Source organism: Coloeus monedula (assembly GCF_965178545.1).
Source record: "Coloeus monedula genome assembly, chromosome: 1".
Classification (NCBI taxonomy): domain Eukaryota; kingdom Metazoa; phylum Chordata; class Aves; order Passeriformes; family Corvidae; genus Coloeus; species Coloeus monedula.
In genome coordinates this window covers 47,560,546-47,585,346 of record NC_138781.1, presented here as the reverse complement: position 1 = coordinate 47,585,346, position 24,801 = coordinate 47,560,546, and the positions used below count along the sequence as shown (strand labels likewise).

The 24,801-nt window shown below is 38.6% G+C and overlaps 1 protein-coding gene across 2 annotated transcripts in view; it reads left to right on the top strand.

Annotated features, from left to right (window-relative positions):
• Positions 1 to 2,573: 2,573 nt before the first annotated feature.
• The window catches only part of DPY19L1 (dpy-19 like C-mannosyltransferase 1), a 45,169-nt gene continuing 22,941 nt past the window's right edge, over positions 2,574 to 24,801 (top strand). Inside the window, exons 1-10 of one of the 2 annotated variants that reach the window (XM_082296224.1) lie at positions 2,574 to 2,916; positions 3,828 to 3,896; positions 8,960 to 8,984; positions 9,508 to 9,595; positions 10,246 to 10,383; positions 15,304 to 15,424; positions 16,979 to 17,072; positions 19,257 to 19,314; positions 22,893 to 22,984; positions 24,432 to 24,531. In XM_082296224.1, the coding sequence (XP_082152350.1) occupies positions 2,622 to 2,916; positions 3,828 to 3,896; positions 8,960 to 8,984; positions 9,508 to 9,595; positions 10,246 to 10,383; positions 15,304 to 15,424; positions 16,979 to 17,072; positions 19,257 to 19,314; positions 22,893 to 22,984; positions 24,432 to 24,531 (1,080 nt within the window). In that variant the 5' untranslated portion in view covers positions 2,574 to 2,621. The remainder of the gene's footprint in view (positions 2,917 to 3,827; positions 3,897 to 8,959; positions 8,985 to 9,507; positions 9,596 to 10,245; positions 10,384 to 15,303; positions 15,425 to 16,978; positions 17,073 to 19,256; positions 19,315 to 22,892; positions 22,985 to 24,431; positions 24,532 to 24,801) is intronic. The other variant, XM_082296225.1, reaches the window with a different exon arrangement.

Below are 24,801 nucleotides of genomic sequence, written 5' to 3'. Positions count from 1 at the left end.
ATTTTATTTTTAGACAATAAAAATGCAGCTCTTCTGAAGTAGTGTTAGAGGTTTTCTGTAGCAATTCACAGTTGCTGAATATGGGCACCTTTACATTTAAGAATGTGATGCTCTGTTTTTTGCACACTTACCGTAACTCTTAAAACCTTTAGAATAGTTTAGTAGTACGTGCCTTTGTAACAAGGTTCTGTGGGTGGTACCTGTTGAAATAAATTGCCTGAAGAATTTTATTAAAAGAAAACAGCCTGAAGGTAATTGATCTGCTGCAGGCTGGAGTAGGCCCAGTTAATCTCAATGGCTGAGCCATCACCCAGCAATTTTATGAACCTTAATAATATCAACCCTTCAAGTTTCTAAGTGTTCCATGACTCTATTGATTTTGGCAAAAATTGAAATATAGGTTCCAAGAGTTAAAAATCAGCAGAACGTATCATATTGCTCTTTTTCCATGCTGGTTACACGCAAAACTCTATCTGGAGGCTGTACCCTTCAATCACTCAGACAGCAACAATAGACCCCTTTGGTTACCTTTGAATTTATAACAAGGCTACTCAATTAAAATCAAATATGAAAAAGAGCAGATTGTGGGACTTTTTCTCCTGAAAAGCAGGTGGGGAAAGTAGTAGGTAGTCTTCAAACACTTTAAAGGTGTTCCTTTTATGCCTTCATTTATATTTTGTGTATAGTAAGCACAGATAAATGTTTCTTGCAATATGAAACTGCCACACATAATTCATGTCAGAAGAAGAGCCTGGGTACTCAGGAGACTGGCTGTCTTATATGAAAAATAGTATTTCTTCCTTGCTTGCTTTTTTGAGATCAGTGTAATACACGTCCTTTGCAGTTATCTCCCCAAAACAGGTAGTGGTAGAAGGGTGATTTTCCCTCAGCAAGCAAAGAAACGTGGGGCCAAGAGAACTTGTGGACACACAGGCCTTCTGTCAGTCCCACAGGCTTGTTTGTTTAGTACCAGTTTGTATCTTCACATCCTTATTTTGGTGTAAATAGCCTTACTACTACCACAAAGACAGCAAAAGCAATCCTTCTTACACTTTCATTATCTCAGTAGCTGAATCTGAACCAAAATTACCTTCCTGTGCTAACAATGTGCCAGCTATGTATCTATCAAACAGTTTTTTAAAAATACTAGTATGGTATTTGCCACATTAGACTCAAGTCTTGTGTTTCACAGGATAGGATTCATAATTAGGAAAAGGAGATGGACATAAAGAGGTTGTAAACATTTTAGAAGAAACCCACGTATGTTATGTCAGAGGAAAAAAGTGAAAAGGCTAGGCAAAATAAACAGAGTTGACTGGAAAACTCAAACATAGAAAATTTGGGAGCAGGAACATAAAATGAAGAGTGCAGAGGGATAAAGAAAAGCCTGAAGACAGCAATGAGGAGCACTTGGAAGGCAAGGAGTAGGTACAGTCAAAAAAGATAAAAATAAGAAGAGGTCAGGGAGGAAAGAGTGAAATGGATCTGTTTGGAGAGGTTGCAGTTACTATATTTAATCAACATAATCAAAAAGTGGTAATTAAATTAATGTGTCCCTATTGGATGAGCTGCTGCCTGAGCACTGCTCTGTGCTGAGCAAGAGAGCACAAATAGGAGAAACGGCGGCTTTGCCGGAGCTGGGTCTTGTTCCACAGTTGTGCTGTATATTCACCGCTCTTCAAAGAAGAGTAATTAGAGTAGGAGCTACAGGGATTGCTACTGGCAGCTCCTGAAGGTGACTGCTCTGGGAAAGTAATGAAACATCTCATGTCTCAAGTGTCCGCGTTACACAGAGTTTCTGTGCGATAGGGCCTTTTAACCTCTGAATCCAAAGCAAGGGTTTGGCTGGATCTGCATCGTGGTCATGAGCAGACGCCGCATTGCAAAGGCAAACCCACAATAAAACTCCAGAACAAGGAGTAGGAGGAGGAAGAGGGGTGTTTTCTGTGGTGTGGAACACCTTAGGACAAAGCAACAACACAGACAAGTTACCTTCTGGGAGTGAAAATTTTGGGAATTTGGGCGGGTACTTCTGGGGTGGACTCACTTTAAGCTGACGCTGTTACAAAGCTGAACGGCCCGGGAACGGGAAAGCCAACAGAGAGAAACACCAAGAGGTGACGGAGGACAAGGCTGCAGCACCGCGGGGGCCACGGCAGGCCCGCCCACACGGGGAGCAGCGAGAAAACCGCGCCCGTCCCTCGAAAACGACAGGGAACGAGTGAGCGGGGAGAACCCCGCTCCTTCCTCCTCCTTCGCCGCCGCCGCCGCCTCCTCCTCCTCCTCCTCCTTTCCCCCGCCCTCCCCTCCCCGCCAGGCTCCGGGGCGGTGCATCCGTGAGCGGAGAGGCGGAGCGGGGGGCGCGGGAGCCGCTCCCCGCCCCGCCGGCAGCACCGCCCCCGCCCCCACGTGTCCAGCCGGGCGGAGCGGGCGGCGGCGGCGGAGCGGGGACCGGCCGCCCCCTCGCCCCGTTACGACGAGCCCGCCGGCTGCGGCTCCGCCCCGTGGCCTCCGGGCCCTGCCAGGGGGTGGAGGAAGCTCCTCGCTGAGCACCGCCCCCGTCGGCTCGGCTGCCCTCCCCTCCGGCGCGGCGCCCCGGCCCCGGCGGGGACTATGCGGAGATGGTCGTCCCGAGCCGAGGCAGGAACAAAGAGTCGCCGCCGCTCAAGCCCGGGCAGCAGCAGCACCAGCAGCAGTCACCGGGCGCCAGCCCCAGCCGCGGCCGCCGGCCGCACTCGCCCGGCAGGCAGGGCTCCGGCGGGGCCCGCGCCATGCGGAAGGGAGGCGGCGGCCGGCGGGGAGCCAGGGGCGACCCCCGGGGACCCTACCGGGAGGGGCCCGCTACGGACGGGGAGCGGGACGTGCTGGGCCGCGGCCCCCTGAGTCTCCTGCGCGTCTGCGGGGACCGGCTCCGAGGTGAGGTTGCTACCCCGAACCCTGCCCCCTCCTCGCTCCCTCTGCCCCCGCTGGGATGGGAGCCAGTCCTTCCGCCCGGGGGAAGTGCGGTGGAGCTGAGCGTCGCTTCCCGTCCCTCTTTCCGGCAAGTGGCGGTACCCTTGCCCCGTGGCACGGGGTGGCTGTTGCCGGGGGAGGGAGCGCCGGGACATCTTTCCTCGGGAAGCAGCGATCGGGGTCCGGCGGGCGGGAAGGTCCCTCTCGTGGGAGGGAAGCAGGAAGGGAGGCGGGCGGGCGGTGTCTGGCACTGCCCGGGGCAGCGGCGGCGGGGTCGCGCTCCCGCTCTGCCCGGGCCCGTGCTCCAGCCTGTCAAAGCGCGGGGAGGGTGAAGAGAGAGAAAAGCTGACAAAACCCACACGGTGATCGGCGAGACGGGGGCGAGGAAGAGGGAAAGGGCTTTTTATCACTTCAGCATCCTTTGGGGGAGAAGTGGGGAAACGTGCTGTTTGCGTAACTAACTCTTGTTAAAACAGCCTCTCTGGTGATGTTGACTATCGCAGCTTGCAGTGCTGGCATGACCAGCTTATTTCTGCTGGAAAGCATGCAGGGTTGTGTATTCTTTCAAAGTCTGACTTTCTGCCTTAGCAAATTTGCCAGTAACATATCTATGTAGAAATCCCCTTTTGTCAAGTTATTCCGTAAAAGTTATTTCAGAAATTAAAAACCTGATGATTTATATAGTCACCTTAGTAGTCTCTCTGTGATGTTTAAAGCTTTTATGTGTAGTTACGAACTTGCTGTATGAAGTTTCTTTCAGCATTTTTGAGGTCTAGTCTACTTTTTTTACATAAAACTAATGTTGCAGAGTTCAGATTTCCTTTTATAGAGGCTGTGCTTAATTGATGCTTAAGGTGCTTGTGTTCTTTTGGCAGTATTTGTTGTCGACAGAAGGGCCTTCATCACAAAAGCTGATAGCAAGATATGGCTCACGGTCCTTCTGGGTAAGTGGAAGGAGCACGTCACGGGGGGAAATACTGATCTTTTTACCTTTCTTTCTCTGGGACTGTAAATTGTATCAAAATATATTTGGAAATATAACTTGGAAAAAGGAAAAAACATAGCCGATGTTGAAAAGGGAAAGGAAATAACTTCCTACCTGGTAACTTTTGTAAAGCTGTTACTGTAGCAGTTGATGTGGTATCACAACATTTATAGGAAAAAAATTTCCACATATTTATGGATTTCTCCTATCCAGTCATTAATTTCTAGGAAAAAAAAAAAGAAAAAGGCAGCAGCTCCTACTAAGTAATGTAATCGCAACAGCTTGTTTGGGAAGAAGTATGGGTGGACGTACATACAGTTGTAGAGGGATGTAAATTCAGATGTTATTATCTTTGGGAATATTTTTGAGGAAATAATGAAATGGCTTATGGCCAAAATCTTGAAAAAAACACCTAAAGTGTTTGTAAAGAGATGCATTCCTAGAGTTAACAAATGCTAAGTAATAGCATATTTATCAGATGCACAATTAGATAGACCCTGAAAGGTATTCTAGTAAGGAGTGTCAGGGTATTCCAAAGATGCTGGTACTATTAATCAGACCACCAGCAGTCCTGGCTGCCGAAGGGGGTTTCTTCAATTTGATGAATTACATTGCAAAATAGTAGCAGGGAAACAGCCCTTAGCTTGCAAGCTAATTAATGGATAAAGTGTTCCTGAATTGCTTTACTTACATCTATTTATTCAGCATTTCCTAGACTCGTAGTTACTTAAATGACATAGAAATGTTAAACTGATAGTCAGAATTGAAAAATGCTTTCCTCTGATTGAAATTTGAGATCAGAGAGAGTTTTATAATTTCTGGAATTTGAATTTGTCTGTGAAACCCAGATAACCAATTAAATATTTCAGGGAGGTATTTTCCTTTTTAATGGTAGTAAAACCTTAGTAGCAAAGTATGTAATAACGTACAGTATTTGCAGTAGCAAAGAATGTACATACACTACATATGAAATAGTGAGTTTTGATTGAGTGGAATTTGAATTTTTGTTGTTGCTTTGCTTAAGCTTTAAGGCTCGTATTTTAAAAACAGAGGCTCCCACAGCTGGAGCTGGTTTAATTATAAAGTGTGAATTTTTTTCTCTTATGTATTATCTCCAATTTATGTGCAGCAGTAAAGTTGTCAGACTTTCAAGGATGTTCTTATACAACACTTCACCCTATTATGTTGTTAGGGTTTTTTTTTCATAATGACCATTGACTTGAGGCCTTTTTCCTGAAGACACCCTTATTATATTGCACAGAATCTGAAAATGTAACAACTTGACTAAGCTGCAGAAGTAGTCAATACTTGCAGGTTCCTCATTGTTTTCAGTTCTGCTATATTCCTACCTGATCACTTTATGGATATTTGCAAAATATGAAGCAGTTTATTGTATTCTTCACATCCTGTTGGATTACAGTATCTCAGCATTTGTTGTTCTCTTGGTAAATAAAGCCAAGGATGGCTTTATTCTTCAGTATTTAATTGCCAGAATCAGAATCCTTTTTATATGCCATTCATATTGCTTTTCTTAGAATGGCACACAGGCAAAAATAGGAAATCTATCAGATTTTATATAATATCCCTAGTCTGCAAAAATCTTATCATATGCTTTGCTTTTAGGGATTCTTAGGCTGGGTGAGAAAATGGCATCTGCAAGTTCAAATACATAGTAGCTGTGTAAGTGTTTACAGCATTAGAACTATAGTATTCCCTTCCTGTCCCCTCCTTCATTCCCTCTCCAGTAGGGACATTAATGGGATCCAAGGATGGTAATTTAACAGAGCTGTTTTCCACCAGAAGCTGGCTTAATGCAGTCTGTTGAAAAATGCTGATTTGGACTTATAGTGGAAGTCTATGAATTAAGCCCATTGTCTCTTGGAATATGAGTAATTAACATAAATTGCTGTGTGATTATGAAAGGTCTTGACTTTGTACTGGTAATAGAATGATACTGTGAAAATGTATATGAAATTCTCCAGAATAACTGTGAATGTATTTACGCTTACTGCATTGACTTTCAATAAAGCATTTACTGAAGGGAAGAATCAGATTTAAAGATATTGTTTCCTCTATGAAATAAGTGGTATGTCTGGATGTGAAATGTAATTTCCATAATAATAGATAATTTATTTGCATCAGTAAAATACTGCATATTTGCCTTATTTGGATCAACATGAATTTGAGTTAATGAACAGTACGGGCAACTAATACGCATTGGACTTTACTGTATATTCTTACCTAACATGTGATCTGTTTTAAAATTGTTATTTTTTTATAGCTGGGGTGTGGTTATATGCGAATGTATTTCAGCATCTAATCTTACTGGGAATCTCAGGAATGTTGCTGAGAAATGAAATAATGCCGTGTACAAATGTGTAACTATTACTTAATAAGCAATAACTAAGAAAGGTATGGGCTGCTCTGTTTCTTTCCATACAATTACTGCAAAAAGTGATTTTTGTATGGAATATGGTTTGCTGCATTGCTGATAGAGCTAGTGTGCTTACCTGGAATTCCATGTCACATCAATACCTGCTTTTCTGAAAAAGACATTTGCTGCTTTCCTTGAGAACTAAAGTAAATGTCCTTAGTATAAAAATAACCCCTGGAGCTCCTGAACCTTTCCTAAAACATTAAGTTCTGCTTATACTGATTTTTTTCTACAAAATATAAAAAAAGGTGAAGTTTTAAGTGAAAGATTGAGGTCTTCATTTTCCAACTGGAACCCAGGCTTGTCTTTGCAAAACCTACTTCAGTGATGGAAGTGGAGCTGTAAAATTCTGAAGGAAGTTTCAGTGTGGTATAGTACCATCTCAACTTCTGTGCAAAGTGTTTAGCCTGAGGTCAATGTTGTTAAATTGCACCAGCAGCTAGTTTAGAAATTTTTTTTAGGTAATTTTTTTTCTGTCTTTCTTTTTGTTTTGTGGTGGTATTTTTTTGTTGTTGCTTGTTTGAGTGTTTTGGGGGTTTTTTAATTTTTTTTTTTGTCTTAGCCAGCTTCACCTTGGACTTCTTCACATACAAAACTTTAATTTTAAAATTAGGTCATAATGCAACAAACTGCAGTTATGGACCTTATGGAGATCATGATAACAAGTACTGTCAACAGCACTTCCAGGCTCTGTGTTGGAGGAATATACAGACTATATATATGGAATATATATATTGGGTATTTATACTAGGGCATGAAGTGCACATTAAGTCCACTCCCATTCCACATAAATTTAGTGGATTTGCAAAGGTGTTTTTCTTTCTCTTGTTGCTGTTGCTTTCCAGAAACAGACAATCCTAGTCTTGTAACATGCAGCCTGAACAAATGTATGTTCACTAACTCTCAGACCATGACAGCATGCAGGCATTGCTGTGTATTTTACCAATGTCCAAGCAACTTCACCCATTCCACATCTTCAGAGAGGCAACGACAGTGTCTGGGTGCTGGAATGGGGGAAGGTGTGTGCCAGTCAGCACCCTGGAGAGGGACACAGTACTCAGCACCTCTCTGGCTACAGCTGGGTGTAAGCAGGGAGGGTGGTTGTCCTCTACAGTTTCTCTCTGCTCCATACAGCCTATGTGAATGAGGGTTCTTCATTCACCATGAAGATTTTCATGGATTAAAGACAACTAGTCTGCCAGATCTATCTATGGCAGAAAGCCACTCTGTGCCTGGAGAGCAACTAGAGACACCTTCAGTCTAGGAAGAGCACCATGGTCCCTCTAAATACCTTCACATTATCCCTCACTCATGCAGGCTTTGCTTCCATGGTAAGCTGCATATGTTGTCAGTGCTGCCCAAGCAAAATGGAGTGGTTCCTGCTCTTTCTGGACCTTGTCATGCTCCAGAGGTCAGAGATCTAGAGTGTTACCTCACTGATTTATCAGCATTTTTCTCTTCCCTTTGTCCTTCAGATTACCTCCCATGTTCTGTACCTACATGGCAGCAGTGTAGATGGTCTTCAAATGGGCAAATGGAATTTTACTGCGTGCAGAGTCTATCTTTTTTTTAGCAATTATAGTCTCAGATTTGTGTTGGTTGTCATGGTCCATTTGGATTTCTCATATTTACAGTGTGTTCTGTAAAATAAAATTTATTTTATGAGTCCATGGGGAAAGAAAACAAACAGACGTGATGAACAAGGGCCAGTCCACTTTGTACAGAGTAGTCTAACATAGGAATTCACTAATTCATCATTTAAGTAATGAGGTTTTGAACTCAAAAGTTCTTCAATTCAACTTGAAACTTCTAACTTGTGTACCTCTCAGCAAAATAATTACCTAGATGATGGTGGGAGTGTTCATCCTTCCTTTTTCATCATGATGCTGGCATCCCCTGTATCACACCGAGAAGCACGAAAGCCTCAGGAGTTCAGCTGCTGCTGGATCTCCTTCAGAAACTTTTTTGCTAAACTGATGTGTTTACACCTTAATGCTTGGAAGTTTGGTCTACAGCCTTTCCATGAGCTTCCATTCTGAAGAAACTGCCAGATGATCAATACACCAGGAGGTGCAGGAGACAGTAGGCTGCAGGTGATAATGGCTGCAGAGTGACCTTAAGCCCTTTCAGGCCACCAGGTCCTGCCTGTTTGTTGCCCTTGCTTTGACCTAGCAGCATGGCTTGTAGCGTGCTTCAGGCCTTAGCATGAGTTAGTGAAAATCTAAGCAGGAGCTGAGTGACCAGTCACAGCAGGCAGCATAAAAATGCTAAAAATATTTATTCTTATTTTAAAAAATGCTTGTAATTCAGTCTTGTTGATAACTGAAATGCGTGCATTAGATACTGGTGGGTCAGCTTGAATGATGCAGGATATAGGTGGAAACACTGCCTAGTGCTGAATACCACAGAAAATTTTCAAAGACCAGGCCGTGAAGGTTTATTCAGATGTTCCTAGTCTTCTGTTTGCTGGAGTCTTGAGTACCTTCTTTGCATCTCTGAAGTAGTACTGCAACTACTGCAGTGAACACGATTTCATGTTCAGTTATTTAAATATTTGAGTAACTTCACACCTTTTGTTTTCTTTACAGCTGTTTTTGCAGGAGTCCTACATTGGTAAGGTTAAATTTATTGCTTCAGAGTAATATAGTATTTTAAAATAATAAATATATAATTTTTAGTTATTTTTAGAGAAGATATTGGGATAATTTATATTTAGAACTTTCCTCTCAAGACTAAATTATCTCTGAGCTGAACAATTCAGTTCTTGTGAAGCTGATGTGAAAGGTTTCTTAAGCCTGTTCAGAGACGAGTGAAGCCTGCTTTTCAGATGAAAAATTGCTGCTTAATCATTAAGTGTCTGCACTTAAATTAAAATACATTACAGTATTTTATATAATATATAGCATTATTATATTATTACTAATGCCATAAGAGAATTTAATAAATACTTTGTGTTCATATTTTTTCAATTTAAAATTATCTGGATAGATGACAATATTGGTATAATATATGAGTAAATTACAATAGCAATTTGTAAGTAAACTTGGGGTATTCATTGAATGTTCTTTGGTGTCTATGACTTAGGACATATTCTAAACCTCTTTATTCCATTTTAATTGTTGTTATTTTTTGGCAGGTGTCACATAACAACTCTTTTTGAAAATGACCGTCATTTTTCTCACCTGTCAACACTAGAAAGAGAAATGGCTTTTCGCACAGAAATGGTTAGATTATGTTTCAGTGTTTGGAAAACTTCTGTCTTTAATCTGATCATGGGCTTCCCAAAATTTCTTAATACATTCTGCATAAGTATACATATTGATCTCTTTCAACTACCGTGCATTACACTTTTGTGTGCAGAGTATTTGTGTGACTTGCAGCTGATCCCTATGGGTGTATCACTTCACAGTTCACTTATAATATAATCTAAAAGTATGGTTCTGGAGGACCCAAAATAGAAAAACTGCAAGTTCCTTATACCTTGCTTCAGTTATAGTCTTGTCATGCAGCCGCCTTTTCTTAATATTTTTTCAATTAATAAATGTTGGCATATATATATGTGTGTGTGTGTGTACACACACACACATCTTTTGTCTGCTTTTATTTTGAGATTTGTGAAATACTATGCTAATATGTAGTTACCAGCCCAAATGAGAGATTTCAAGGTATGCTATGAAACAAAGTGGAAAGAAACCCACATTGCTAGTTGCAGTGGCAGTAATAGAAGAGATTTGAAAAACTGGATAGTCATCTTCAATAAGCCTGTTCTGTTTGTTGCATTACGAAATTTGTTTTAAAATGAAGCTTGCATACAGGGGTTCCTGAAGCAGAAGTGATGTCTTTAATTGTAAATAATAAATCTGTTCTCCTGTAGGGTCTTTATTATTCCTACTTCAAGATCATTATCGAGGCACCGTCGTTTTGGAATGGAGTATGCGCAATTATGAATGACAGACTAACTGAATATCCTTTAGTGATTAACACCTTAAAAAGGTTCAATCTTTACCCAGAGGTGAGCTATGTTTTAAATATAATACCTTCTGCAAATCTTTTGTTGTTTAAGCTTTGACTACAAATTTGTAAGAAATGTTACTTTGGAAACTATGATTGTAAAGATACAGTGACTAATGAAGTGTTGCTTAAATACTGTACTTCATTTCCAGATTTCAAATGAGAAAGTTACTTCATACATTGTGATCAATTTCCAAACTTCAAGTATTTTCAATCAAATGTGAAAGCTGTCTAGATCTTAGTATTTTGTGCCCTAAAGTTGCAGACCAGTTCTATACTTCTTGCCTTCTTTTGTTCTTTTCCCTGAAAGCAGGTAGGTTGCTGACATGATGTACTTCAGGAAATAAGACATGTGAATTATCAGTAGTATGTGACAATAATGACTGTAGTGATACAGGTTGCGAGAGGTTATTTTGTTTTCAGTTTTGTGTAGGACATACAAAACTGACAGAATTAAACACTTCAGAGTTCATGGTGGCTGTGAAATCCACGAGTGCTAAGTTTGCTTAGATGTTGCAGAGGAAATTCCTCTGTGGAAGACTGACTGCTGTTGTTTTGAACATACTTAGTGTTAAACTTGTTACCTGGTTAGATCACATTTCTACTCTGCTTTTTTGTCAGTAAAAAGAACATGTGTTTTAAGTATAGAAATGTTGAGGTTTCTGTCTCTTAAGGTTTTGACAGTGTGCCTCAAACATTTTGCAAAGGGAAGATTCCTTTGGTTAATGTACATTTCTGTTATTTCATGTGTCAGCAGCAGCTTATTTTTATGAGAACCAGCTAATAATGGCTGTGATTGTTGGGTACTAGCTTTTATACTCATTCTCCTGCTCTGTTCGAGCAGAGCTGCTTCCAGGAGCTGTATGTGTACAAGTTCTTGGTGTGCATGTATTTGTACAAGTTGCACATAGTGGTTTCATTTGCTTCTTAAGTCCTTGCTCTAGATCTAAATGCTGTATAGATGAGCACTTTTTGTTGCCCTCTCACATGTTTAGGGTTTGCTTGGAATTTTTTTTTAACTCCGAAGGGATTGCAATTCAGTTCTAGAAATGCCACATTATGAACATCATTTGAATACTAAAGAGTTGTTTCCTTTAGCTGACAAAGATTTATTGACTTCAGCTAGAGTCTGACTTTCAAATATCAGAGATAACTGGTCAAATGAACTTAAGGACTCATCAGTATCATCCTGAAAGATGACTTAAGTAAATTAGATAATGAAATCAAAACAAGAGCAATCAGGTATACTGGCTGACATTCTGTAAGAGCACTAGGTTGATTACAGTGCAAAATGTGTAGGCTTGTCTGTTCATTCAGAGTTTTCTAGGATTATATTGACTCTCAGAACTTGGTGATAAGGTATGAATACATTCATCTCTTCTGTGCCTGTGTGGGCATGCAAAGCAGACAAATAGTCTTCTCTGCTCCTTTTAGTCATTTACTGCTCAATGTCTAGCCTTCCTAGATAAATAGTGCTTTGGGGTTTTTTTTAAGTATTTCTTGAATACTCCTGTTTCCACATAACTGTATTTATAAAACCGTCAGTAGGTGCAACTTGACATTTGAAATATGTTGTCTGAATTTATAGAATTTTCTTTTGATTATAATAGGGTTGGGTAGTGAGAAGATGCTTGTGGATTTATTTCTTGGCAGTAAAATGTTTCCTTCTGATGCTCAGTATCCAGCCATGCTTCCTGAAAGTGTTTCATTTCCTGTTTGATATTTTGGGATCTTTCCAGCTCTTTCAGCCCATTAGTAGCACTAAGGCTGAATTTTAATAAAATGTTTGTTTGTTTAGTAGATTTTAAAATTAATTTCATCAAAACCAGTCTGGAAATCCCATTGCTAAACAGGATGTTTAATTAAGAAAAATAAAACAATTCCCTTGCATGTACAGCCAGTACTTACCTTGAAAACTTCAAAAAAAGGAAAAAAAAAGTAAAATAAGTCTGTAGCAATCAATGCATCATTTATGTAAATTATACACATAAGCAGTAAAAAAATCTATCGAAAGCAACAAGGTAGTCCTTGTAGCTGTACAATGTTATGATCCCAATAAAGTTGATTTTCCAAGTATTTGCTCCATAAGTCAGGTTGTTCTAGTAAATGTGGTGTTTTCATTTCTGATGCAGAATGGCAGAGAGACAATGCGTTAGTTTCTGTGGTGGAGAGATAAGGTGTAAAGTTTGCTCTCTGGATGTTTGTTGTTATGGAACAGTTTATATTTCTGTGTGTGGTGGTGATAATGAAAATGTGAGGTGAAATGAGGAGTGTTGCAAAGATCCACGTAGTTGGCTTTAAAGTGCACACTTGAATGCAGCTAGTAAAAGGGCTTGACTTTTCTACATGTTCTTTTATAGCAAAGGACTGTCCTTGTCCGCAGAGATCTCCTGGGTCTGAAAGCTAGGCTTTTGTTTTCCTGGTTCTGCATTTACTGCCTTATCTAATAGGGAACAGTAGAATTTCCAGAAACATCACTGTGCTCCAACTGACCTAGCAATTTTGCACTGCTTACTGATTTGCTTCCATTTTTATGCCCATGTTAACTGTGTCACGTAAAGTAGCTTTTGACAAAAAAATGGGGTTTTTTGCTTCAATTACCTAACCTGATACCTTTTTAGGGAGTATTCAGTTGTAGAATTTGCAGCAGACACAGGCACTTGTGGCATAAAAAGGTTAAGTGGATAAACTAATTATTGGATTTTTTTTTTGGTACAACATTGGTTCGGCAAGAATGCTTTATGTGCTTGGGTAATGTCAGCTTCGGGGCTGGTGATGCAAATTTGCTATACAGATGTCCCTAACAAAGCACATTCAGGTGATAAGAAGAAAGATGCTGATTTGGTTCTCCAGGCCTATTGATATTTGTCTGGAGATGGGGCAGGTGTCTGCTTCATGTATGCGCACGTGCACTGCCAGAAACGCCTGGGCACAGATGTTCAGAACGCTTCCAGGAATTCAGGATACTGTACTTTGTAAAGCACAATGTTGAGGCACGGAGTCTTAGTCTAGAAAGATGTAGTCATGTTTTAAATATATAGGATTTACATTGGGAGGGTGTGAAGGCCCCAGATGAAGCCATGATGATTGAAGCCTTGGTGTTAACAACTAATGAATTTTAGAATCACAGAACAGTTGAGGTTGGAAGGGCTGTCTGAAGGTCATCTAGTCTGAACACTGCTCAAACCAGGGTGAAGTGGAGCAGGTCGCTCAGGGTCATCTCCAGTTTCATTTTGAATATACTCCACTTCTGGGCAGCTTGTTCCAGTGTTTGACAGCTCCCAAATTAAGAAAGTTTTTTTCCTGTGTATAAATGGAATTTCCTGTATTTGAATTTGTGCTAATTGTCTCTTCTCTTGTCAACCTAAAAGAGTCTACATGAGTCATTTTTATTCTATGTTCTGCTTGTCTTGGCCAGCCCAGAACTGGATTCAGCACTGCAGATACAGTCTTAGCAGTGCTGAGTAGAGGGGAAGAGTTGCCTCTCTTGTCCTGGTGACATACAGCTGATGATATATTTGGCTTTTTTAGCATCAAGGGCTCGTTGCTGGCTCTAGTACAAATTGTCCACCAGGACTCACAGATCCTTTTCTGCAAAACTGCTTTCTAGGTGGTCAGCTTCCAACTGTACTGGTGCACGGTGGTGTTTGTTCCCAGTGTAGGACTTTGCATTTCCCTGTTGGGAACATTCTTGTTGGCCCATTTCTCCTGCCTTTTGAGGTCCCTCGAAGTGGCACCACAAGGATCAGTCACTCCTTCCCGTATTTATCCTGAAGACTTGCTGAAGATGTTCCCTTGTGCCATCATCTAGTCTTAAGAAGTAGAACAGATTGGCACCAGATTAAAAAAATATCCGCAGCTATCTCCTTATCTGTGAAGACAGTCATCTCAGAAGGTTATAAAGCTGGGCAGCTGTGATTCCACCTTTGTAAATCCATGCTGATTGCTTCAAATCACTTTTTTGTCCTTTGTATGTTTGGAAGTGGCTTCCAGGAGGATTTACTCCATCACATTCTCAAACGCATTGTCTGTTTTTCCTTCTTGCCCTTCTTCAAGATAGAAGTGACATAAGAGTCTTATTAATTGTATGGGGAACGAAAAGAAAGAATCATCTTTCTTATATATGTTTCCTGTGACACAGGGCAGAGACAGCTAATACTGCAGTGGTGAAACATACTGTCATTCTGGGAACCCCTGGGTTATAACTTTCAAAGCAGTTCAACTGGAATGGCCACATTACTCATTTATGAACTCTATAAAGTCAGTTATATCCTGACAGAATAGCTTGGTAATGTTATTAACTAATGACTTTGCTGTGAGATGTGTTGTCATTTTTTCTGTGTGTAAAGTACTGATGTTTTCTGTGTCAGGTGTTGAGATTTAATTGAGTTGTTGTTACAAGAACATGACAGCCTTTGCATGGAAAATGGTAATGCTCTTGTACATTGCATCTGGAAGCCCTTTGTAATGCATGCTTAAAATTAACCTACCAAAATTTAACAGAGTAAAAATCCTAAAGATTTGGTCATCTAATATTCTTGCCAGTTGCAAAAAAATTAATTGACTTTAATGGCTTCAATTTGGTCAACTGTCCTCTGTCAACAACATCTATGATTTTAATATCTGACAAACAAAAATACTCAAATGAGGAACCTTCCAGACGATGAAATACGTAGGGGTTTTTTTCTGAGTATTGCAGCTTGATGCATGAAATTATTTCTGTTAAAAAGCATCTAAATATCAATAGGAATAATTTTAGTCTATTAATGAATACTTGGTCTGTTAGATGCCTTTAGGAAATTATGGTCAAAAGTGCTAAGTTGCTGAGATAAATTCTGAGTTTGAAAATAATCCTGGATGAGGGCCGGTTGTCATGAGAGGTTACTCTGGGCAGAAACTTCAAATCCTGTTTTCTTCCTAGGTGGTCCTCGCCAGCTGGTACCGCATATACACCACCATTATGGATTTCCTTGGTGTACCAACAAAGACATGTTGGACTGTAAATAGAGGAAAAGGGCTTAGTCCTGTTGAAAGCTGTGAAGGTAAATTCTGTTTTGTCATGGTTTGTCCTTGGAAGCATACAATTGTGGCTTTATGTATTTCAGAAATAATAAATACTCTTGTGTTACCAAGGGTGAAAATGTGGGTTTTGCTTATTAAATAGCTCCTCCTGCCTAGATTGAATTCCTGTCCTGGACTTTGAAACTTCACAGTTATGATCTGAGCCTTCATAATGTTGGATTGTTACAAAGAATAAGATGTCATAAGTGTAATTGGAAGCCTACTGTACATGTATTAATTTGTGTAACTTCCGAAGGATCCCAAATACATTCCGAGTTCCTACATTTCAAGATTTCCCCCCTCAGTTTTCGAGATTTTTTAGAGAAATCTTACTTAGTGATTCTGCTGAGAAGAATCATCTTCTCATGACCTACTATTAAGCATAAGAATTTCAACCTTATACTTTGATTTTGACACCAAAGCAAGGACACTGCTACTTTTTTGTTTTTCTGGTTTTGGGGTTTTTTTTCCACATTTGGAATATTGGCTTGTCAAGTAAGTATTAAACAATAAAAGTGTCTTACCAAGAAGTGCTTTCAAGGTGTTCTACAGTCAGTTCAAGCTGAATAATAGTTTGTGAAGTTGTTTCATTTTATCATTTAAAATGCCTTTGTGTGATGGCAGGTTAGTGTTTTTCCTTTGCACAAAGGCTGTAAGAACTTCAGAGCTTGAATGGTTCACTTTCTCTAATTTTGTAAGAAACAATAGACAGTATACAACCTTTCATTCCTGTTTTTCATAAAATCAAAACCAACAGAACCACCAGCTATTGAGACTACTGTGTTTGGTGAGCATATCATCATCTTACTTTAGAAAACTGTCTTGCTTTATTTTCAGCAATGGGGAATAATCAGTTCTGCATATGAAACTATGAAGTTTTGCTGCCATTCACTTTAATGAATCAGGCATTTTATGCTGTATTGCTGAAATGATTAGAGCCAGGAGGATTTAAAGAAATGGTAAAGAGAATAACAGCAGAGGAGCGAGCGCGGAAGTGTCTGTTAATGAATAAATTGGAAGACGTGCATTACTGAAAAATATCTTGGCTTATAATGAAACAAAGGAAGCAAAGAGCATTGTGTGTGATACGTTTAAAGGTGGATTTACTCCTGCAAGAGATGGGAAGTGAAAGTCTAGGATTAACAGACCTGTTCTAAAAAGCTCTATGAAGTCAAAACATAGTCTAGAGAATATTCTTAGTAGTACTTCTGCCTTCTAAACCTCACAGGTTTTTCTCTGCAGTTAATGCATCCCTCTTGGCTTATTCTGTCACTGACTGCCCCAGTGCTATGTCTGCCCCTGCTCCTCCTGGTTTTTTCCAAAGCTGTGGTCTTCTGACTGAATCTTCGCAATAGTCTTAATGACATTTACTTTGTTTTTTTAATTGTCTCTTTCTGTAGATAAATTGAGATATTATAATGATAGTGTATATATAATATAGATATATTAAGATAGTATACTGATTGCATGGTGCTTTATAACCAATATGGCCTTTCTTCTATATTTGACAACATATATTAACTGGTTTTTGTTAGGGTTGGGAGACCCTGCTTCCTTTTATGTTGCTGTGATTTTTCTATTGAATGGATTCATGATGTCACTGTTCTTCATATACGGTACATACCTCAGGTAAGGCAGTTGAGACTGAGCTTTTTAGTTGGTACTAGCTGTCAGTTTTTAGACAAAATTTGAAAAAGTGAATGTAAAAATATTTTTATGGGACATTGATTATCTGTTTGTACAGCAGTAGTGCTTTTTTTTTACATATATGTTGTCACTAAAAATTACTGAAATAGAGAAGCTTTTTGCCTCAAATAAATTATGATGCTGGAAAAAAATTGTGGAAAATTTCAGTGAGGTGGTATCTCATTGATACCACCGGGTTGTGGATAAAACTAGATGCTGTATGTGTTTTAAACAGCTTTTGACATATTTCTGCTCTTAAAATTATCACTGTAACTCATTTTTAAACACAAGTTGAATGACAGTGTACTTTTAACCAAGATTGGGGTTTTCCCAGTGCTTTGCCTCAAGTCGTATTTGCATGTATTTCCATTTTAACTTAACTGAGAAGGCAACATATTTTTTGACATAATGCATTCTTTTGGACAAATTGTATGCACTTCCCTTTTTCTATAAATTTGTGTTTTCAGCATCTGTCCTTACATTTCAGGAACTGTAATACATTTTCATACAAAAATAGATTCTACATTCAGCAGAAAAACAGAAGTGGAAATACGTTTTCTGTTTACGTCTGTTTTCATGTGTTGGTTTTGCCAAAAAGTCAAAGGCAGCAATATTTTCCTCTGAGAGATGTGATTGGTTTTCCCCCCTCATTCATTTTCTGGCTTCATTGTCATGGGTTTTTTTCTTTCTTTCTGTCTCTGAAGCATGTGCTGCTAGTTCAAATGAGGAATAGCCCAGGGCAGATACTGTCAGTAGAAAGAGGAAGTTGCCTAGTGCATGTTTTGAGGAAATAGGTAAACTTTGAATATTTGTGTCATTAACTTGTAGTATTTCTCTTAAGGGAGTTATACAGAAATTCACATTTTATATATGAATGTCATTGGAAAAATCACTGAGCTCTTTATTTCTCAGTACTTTCTTTAGAAAGCACAGACCTTGAGTTTTGTTTCTGGTTTGGCATGTTTTTTTGCGAATTTTTGTTTTGTTTCTAGGGATAACATTTTTAATGTTAAGCACATTCTTTTTCTCATTTTTCATATTAGTGTTGAAGCTTTTGGAATTCATAGGATGTAAGGTTGAGTTTTACGTGCAAGAGTGCACAATTCCTGGAGATTGTTTTACCACTCAGTTGGTATCTTTAATCCTCAGATTTTGTACCCAGAACCTACTGGTTCTGTTTGACTTGTATATTAGTGATGAGTGAAGGATCTGAGGGGATTTGAAGGGGGTTTTTTTGGTTGACTTTTTTTTTGTGTGTGGTTGATTTTTTTTTTTGGTTGGTTTGTTTTTGGGTTTTTTTAAGAATCTTAACAACTGGCTGCTGCTTTTGTTTAGTAGCAAAAATGGCATAATCTGTCATTCAGAGTAGTAGTGAACTTGAGGGCACAAAAATGTTCTTTGCTTTGTATCATATAACTTGAGTAATTACAAATCTGTTCAAACAAATGTATTGCTCTTTTGAAATGGAATAAATCTAAGTAATATCTTTGGGTTTAGTTTTGCTGTTTATTCAATTGGTGAATTTGATTGGTTTGGAAATGGAAAAAATCCTTAAGTCAAGGGCTTAAAAAGCTTCCTCATGTTAACATCACAGTATTTCACATAAAAATTAAATTGCATCTTGCATTCACCATAGAATGAGTTAATTTTAAAGTGTGTTTTTTTGAATGTGCTTGATTTGATTACCTGAAATTAATCTTTAGATTGAGACCAAAATTTTCTGTTAGGGTGACTGAGCATGCAGATTCTGAAATTTACTGCTCTACATCTTAGGGAAGAAGTACTGCATTTATATCACCTGGTTTTTAAAAGCACCAGATGTAATGATCTAAACCAAAATTTATGAGCAGTGGAATAACTGTTTTCCAAGTTATTAACATTAAAATTGGTGTTCTGCAGAAAAGAGTTGATGTATGAAGAACTGGTTTGCTCTGAAATAAACACTGTCTGACTAACTAGTATTTTAATATTGTATGTACTCAGTTGATTGCCTTCCTTTGGTACTTGAAAGCATTCTTCCCTTCCCCCCAATAAACTTAGCTGTACACAAGTGCTGCTTCACATTTTTTAAGCAACATTGACCATTATAAGATTCTGTTCTACCTATTTTTCCTCTTCTTTTCACAGTGGGAGTCGTCTAGGAGGCCTTGTTACTGTGTTGTGTTTCTTTTTCAATCATGGAGAGGTAGGTCTCCCTCCCCCACCACCCCTTTTTTTAAAATTATTGTTGAAGTTTAAGCTAATTCTTATTTCATTAAATGTAGTGATGTTGCATATTTATTTGAGATTGAATTTAAATAACTTAAATTCAAATAAAATTAATGAATAAGACACAATTGAAAGCTAAATAGACTATGACTGGAAAATGCATAGCACAGTCTTTTGTCAGTTCAGTGCTTAAAATAAAAAATCAGCAGGAAATATATTGTAAATTGGTCCTGAGATTGAAACTTAGTAGCACAACGCCTTCAAGTTTCAAAACATCAGAATACTCTATTTTCATGCCCATTCCACACATAACTGGGCTTCATGTACCATATGAGTAAGCTTCAGAAGGTTCTTTAAATTGCTATATATTTTACTGGAAATTCATCAATACAAAGAAAAGTGCAAAGAAACCTCTGTGTTACTGATATACTGTACCCAGGATACACAGAATTTAGAAATAGTGTATGTATATAAAGGATTCCAGTGCTAAACTTAAGTCAGCTGCATTGCAGGAAAAAAAAAAAAAGAAACTGTCACTTAGAATATCTCTCCTGGCTTTCCCAGTTAATGCTGTTCATGCCATTGTTTCATATTTTGGAAGAAAATTCATAGCTTTTATTCTGATTCCCTTGGGCAGTTTTGGTGGTTTTTTTGATTTTTTTTCTTAGTGTTCATTTTACGAATGGAAATTTTTAAAGGTCTTCTAAATGGAAATTAATTACGTATAATTTAGTTTGGGGTTGAATTTATGTTTTGTTTTCCTATTTTACTGAGCTGAACTTGATAGAGAACGCTGAGTAGTAAGAACATTAAGTTGTACATAACAGAATTAAAGATGCTTCCATTCACAGTAAGCTTTGACAGTTTTCTTATAAGACAAAAATCTGTGTGATGGAATAGCTATTTTATTTTCAAGTTTCATTTCAAATGTTTTTCTTTAAATATTCCCCATGGATGCATGGAGGATGTTTAAAGAATTTAAGCATTCAAGAATTTAAGTATTTTAAAGCATTGTCACCCGTGGATGTTGAACTGCCTGGTTGAGACTAGGTAACCATTAGAGTTGCTAAACTTCTTTTGTGTTCTGCAAGTGTAAAGACAACATTTTATGTGGATTTCTATTCTTAATGGCATCCTGAAGTGAAATGATGTTTTTTCCTTTGCTAGGGAATACTGATAGAATAGGCACTGTTTTGCTGGGTCTGTAAAGGTGGCAAGTGTAACTTCAGAAGGAAACATGTTGAAAACTCCCAGGTAGTGGGAGCAATAATGAGAATGAACATTTATTTCACTGTGGTACAAGCAGTTCTATCCATAGGAGACTGTAGGAGAGCTTCTCTCTCTCTGTGAATGACTTGACTTAGGGAAAAAGCACAGATAATGTATTTTGGAGAATGGTATGAAATCAGATCTGCATAGCTCTACACAGATGAAGTCTGGGTTTAGGTAGAGCTGAAGTAAGGCAACCCTGACTCAGGCTCAGCTGTATGGATTTCTGGAGAACAGTAGGAATTACTTGCAGAGGTGCAGCATTGGGTCCCAGCTGGCACTTTGTGTTTGGACTGTAGCTGCATGAAATAACTCAGACTCACTTGATATGGTTGTGTATATAGTTGTGGTAGTACATATAGTTCCAGGCACAGGGGTGGTCTCTCCTCAGCGGGTGCTCTGTTGAATCCCATGCTGTGGGTGTGCCCGTGTGTAAGAAATACCCAGCTCTTCGATATGCCTCTGATTATGTGCAGATCATCTCGTGTGGGTCGGCAGTGCGTGCAGTCGAGCTAGACCAGCTGCTAAAAATTTCCTTTCCTATTTGGGAAGGCTAGGACTGAGCTACACGAGTAATCCTGATCTGCAAGTCTTGGTATCTCAGCTCTAATGCTATGTAAAAGTGGTTTGTAAAAATGCTCTCTGGCTTTGAGCTAGTGACCCTAAAGCTGTATGTTTTTATTTGTGCTGTGCTTGTGCTACTGTGTTTTAATGACTTCAAACTTAGAAAAATCTGATCTATTTCTACCTGCAGCAAAGTGAGTTTACAGCCTTGATAAATCATCCACAGATGATTGAGTTTAGCATTACATTCCAAATATAGAAAAGTACCATAGCCCACATTAGTCAATCCACTTTTAAGGTAATGCTTCCTTTTTATGGTTGTAAATGCTTGTCATTTTTTTCCTGTCTTATCTCCTCCAGTGTCATAAGATTTGGTAAATCAAATGTTGCTGTAGTCTTGAAAAATATTCAAAATGACTACACTGCTTTAGAATAATCATGATTATATTTATTGCTTATTAAAAAAAAATTAACTCATCACATCTGTGCAGTCAGCTGAGGACAGCACATTAGTACATATATTTATGAAAGGTTTATTTTAATGATAATTGGTGGAGCTTCTACAGAGAGTGCCTCTAGACATCAGGGACTATGATTAATGTGATGGGTTTCTGTACTTTGCTTTTATTTTACACTATTAATTTAACATGTTTTGGAAAGAACAAGACAATAAGCAACATAATGTTGATTATAGTGACTTCTTTGGTAAAACAATGTTTTGAAAAATGGTTTAGAGATTCTAGGAAGCAAAGAAGAAGGAGCATCCTGGCAACAGTATCCTACAAGCTTTTCGTAGATTCATTACGGTCCATGCTAAGATGAATTACATTTTTCTCCTGTAGTCATAAAGAACCTGCTTCTAATTTTTAAAGCAAATCTATGGATAGCCACTTTGAACCCATTTTTTTAATGTCAAAGTAGTCCTATAAAGTTGTATTTGTTCTTCTTTATGGTCAGTGCAAGCACTTTTTATAAAGAGCTGGATATAAACATTGGGGACAACAGTTGTACCTGAGCCGTCTGCTATGAGGCCCTTTATTTATTTGTCAGGAACCCCATTAATTAAGGAATTAATGAAAAAACCTGTTCAGTTGACTTCACTGTATTACACTTTGCTTTATCAGGGTTAAAGAGTGGAACACATAAGTTATGTGTAAGTAGTATAGGGTCTGTGTGAACTTAATTTCATGAGTTTAGTGTACTGGCCTGTTTTGGAGGGCAGCTTCAGATTTTATACTTAACATGCTGTTGCTAATAGAAATGTGAAGTGTTTATAACATAGAGAGCTCTAGCATAATGAGGAGTATATTGGTTTATCCTTCAGATTATTTCCCTGCTCACTGTTTCCAAGTGTGGCAAGGCACTGCCTGAATTTAAGAGTGATTTACCTGGAAGAGTTGATAATTTCAGCAGAACCAGGGACAAGCAGCTGTTGTCCGGTTTTTTTCCTGGATGTTGTCTAGCTGCCACATTTCATTTTGGAAAAGCAGTGATCTGTTTTAATTAAACAGTGCATATTAGGCCTCAAGTATGGAAGCCATTTGCTTTTCCTTCCTCTTTTCTGTTTCCTGGCTTGGATTTTTACCTTTCTGACTAAAACCTTGTGTAGCTTGGTTTTTGCTTTATTGGAGTATCTGTAGTCATTCATTTTAAAATACAAATGCATGGCTTTATGGAAATTTATCAGTGAATGTTACCATCTAACCCAGTTTTTATTTTTAGTGCACTCGTGTTATGTGGACTCCACCTCTTCGTGAAAGTTTCTCGTACCCATTCCTTGTGATGCAGATGTTGCTTTTGACCTATATTCTCAGGTACCTCTCAGTTTATACTTGGGTCTTTACAATGCTTAAAAAAAATTGAATGTCACAGGACATTTATTTAAGTGCCTTTATTTAAATATTTATTTTAATGTCTCCGTGTGCTGTAACAATGGTATCATTGACAGAGAAACTTTCCTGTGGCTGTTACATTGCAGACGCTGCACCAGTAGAACTGCAGTCATATTACTCACTTAATAAAAGGAAAAAATTTGCAACTTGAAGACATGATTAACATAAAAATCAGAATTATTGTTGGCAAATACGTATCTAAAGTAAAAATCAGAATTTTTGGTTGATGTCCCTTCCTTCCCATGAGAAACAAGCTGATACTTCATCAATTGGTTTTGTCCCTCTTGGAGAGTGGTATGTTGGCTGCACGTAGAGTAAGCTTATGCTTTGCAACAGAGGATGCTATAGGTGCCCATAAGCTAGTGTGTTCTTGCAGTTTTCTATGACTCATTAACTAGTTTATTTAACTAGTTCAGTGATTTAGAGCAGTCTAATTACATTAATGCAGGGATGCTCTTGAGTTCATTAGCCCTGCTTTTCCATGATTGTTTCTGGCTTGCAACATGATTACGTTACTGTCTTGCCTATGCCTTGGAAAATAAGCATGACCATTCATACTTTAGGGTTTCTGCACCAACTCCATTGCATCAGATTTACAATGTATTTATGATTTAGCTGAACTTAGTATTTATAACCACAAATTTTCCTTTATTAGGTCATACCAATTTGTAGTTATTGATCTTTTAAGCAAAAATATTTCATGCTTGTCACTAATTTGTGGTTTCTGTATGAGGAAAACATATGTGCTCTCTAGAATTTAGTGAAATTTGAAACGTGATGTGTTTCTGAATTGAACTTGAAGCAACACAGGATTAAATATTTTAAATAGCGCTTATTTCAGGACATGGAGAATAGACTGGGGTTTCAGTTACGGATGAGTTTGTCATTGTCTCCTTCCCTGAAACATCACTCAGGATTGCTAGCAGAAAGTTGCAGAAAGTAAATATGGAAGAAATGTGAGGGAGAGGAGTTAAATCACTTTCAAATGCAGACCATTCTGAAATAGTTGGGATTTCAGCTGAAATGGAAATGGTTGTGACCTGACTGTAGAGTTGTCACAAGAAGGTGAAGCTCTTGCAAATGACGCACTTTGGCCTGCTCTACTACATACTGCCAGGAGAAGACTTGTTTAGTGATCAGTGACTCATCAAATAGTTAAGAAACATTAAGCATCAGAGCTGTTGTCATGGAAACTCAAGAAAAAAAGGATATTAAATTTACTTGAGCAGTATTATTTGTAGTTGATCAATATTGCTAGTTATTTTCCAAGGTAACTGTTTTTATTGCATTTTCTATTGTGCTTTTCAGTTATATGTAAATACCTGTGTAATTGTACTTACTGATGCCTATTCTGTCTCTTTTTCCCAAGGATTCCGAGTATTAATACAGGAAGCTTGATTGCACTGTGTGTTTCTAATGTCTTTTTCATGCTTCCCTGGCAGTTTGCTCAGTTTGTTCTTCTAACTCAGGTAAGCCTGTATTTACCTGTAAATAGCCTCTTTGTCTAATCTGGACAAATGGACTGCTTTGTATAGACAGCCATTGAATTCACAACTATACCAGCGCTTTCCTTTTAGCCAGATTTCACTCTTGCTCTCAGGAAAGAGTCTCACCATTTATCACATCACTATTTTTCTAGTCTTGAGTTTAAAAGTTGACCGTTTACACCACTTAGCATTCTGTCTCCAGGATTAAAACAATTTACTTTTCCCATAAAAGCAGCCTTCAGCCTGAGATCA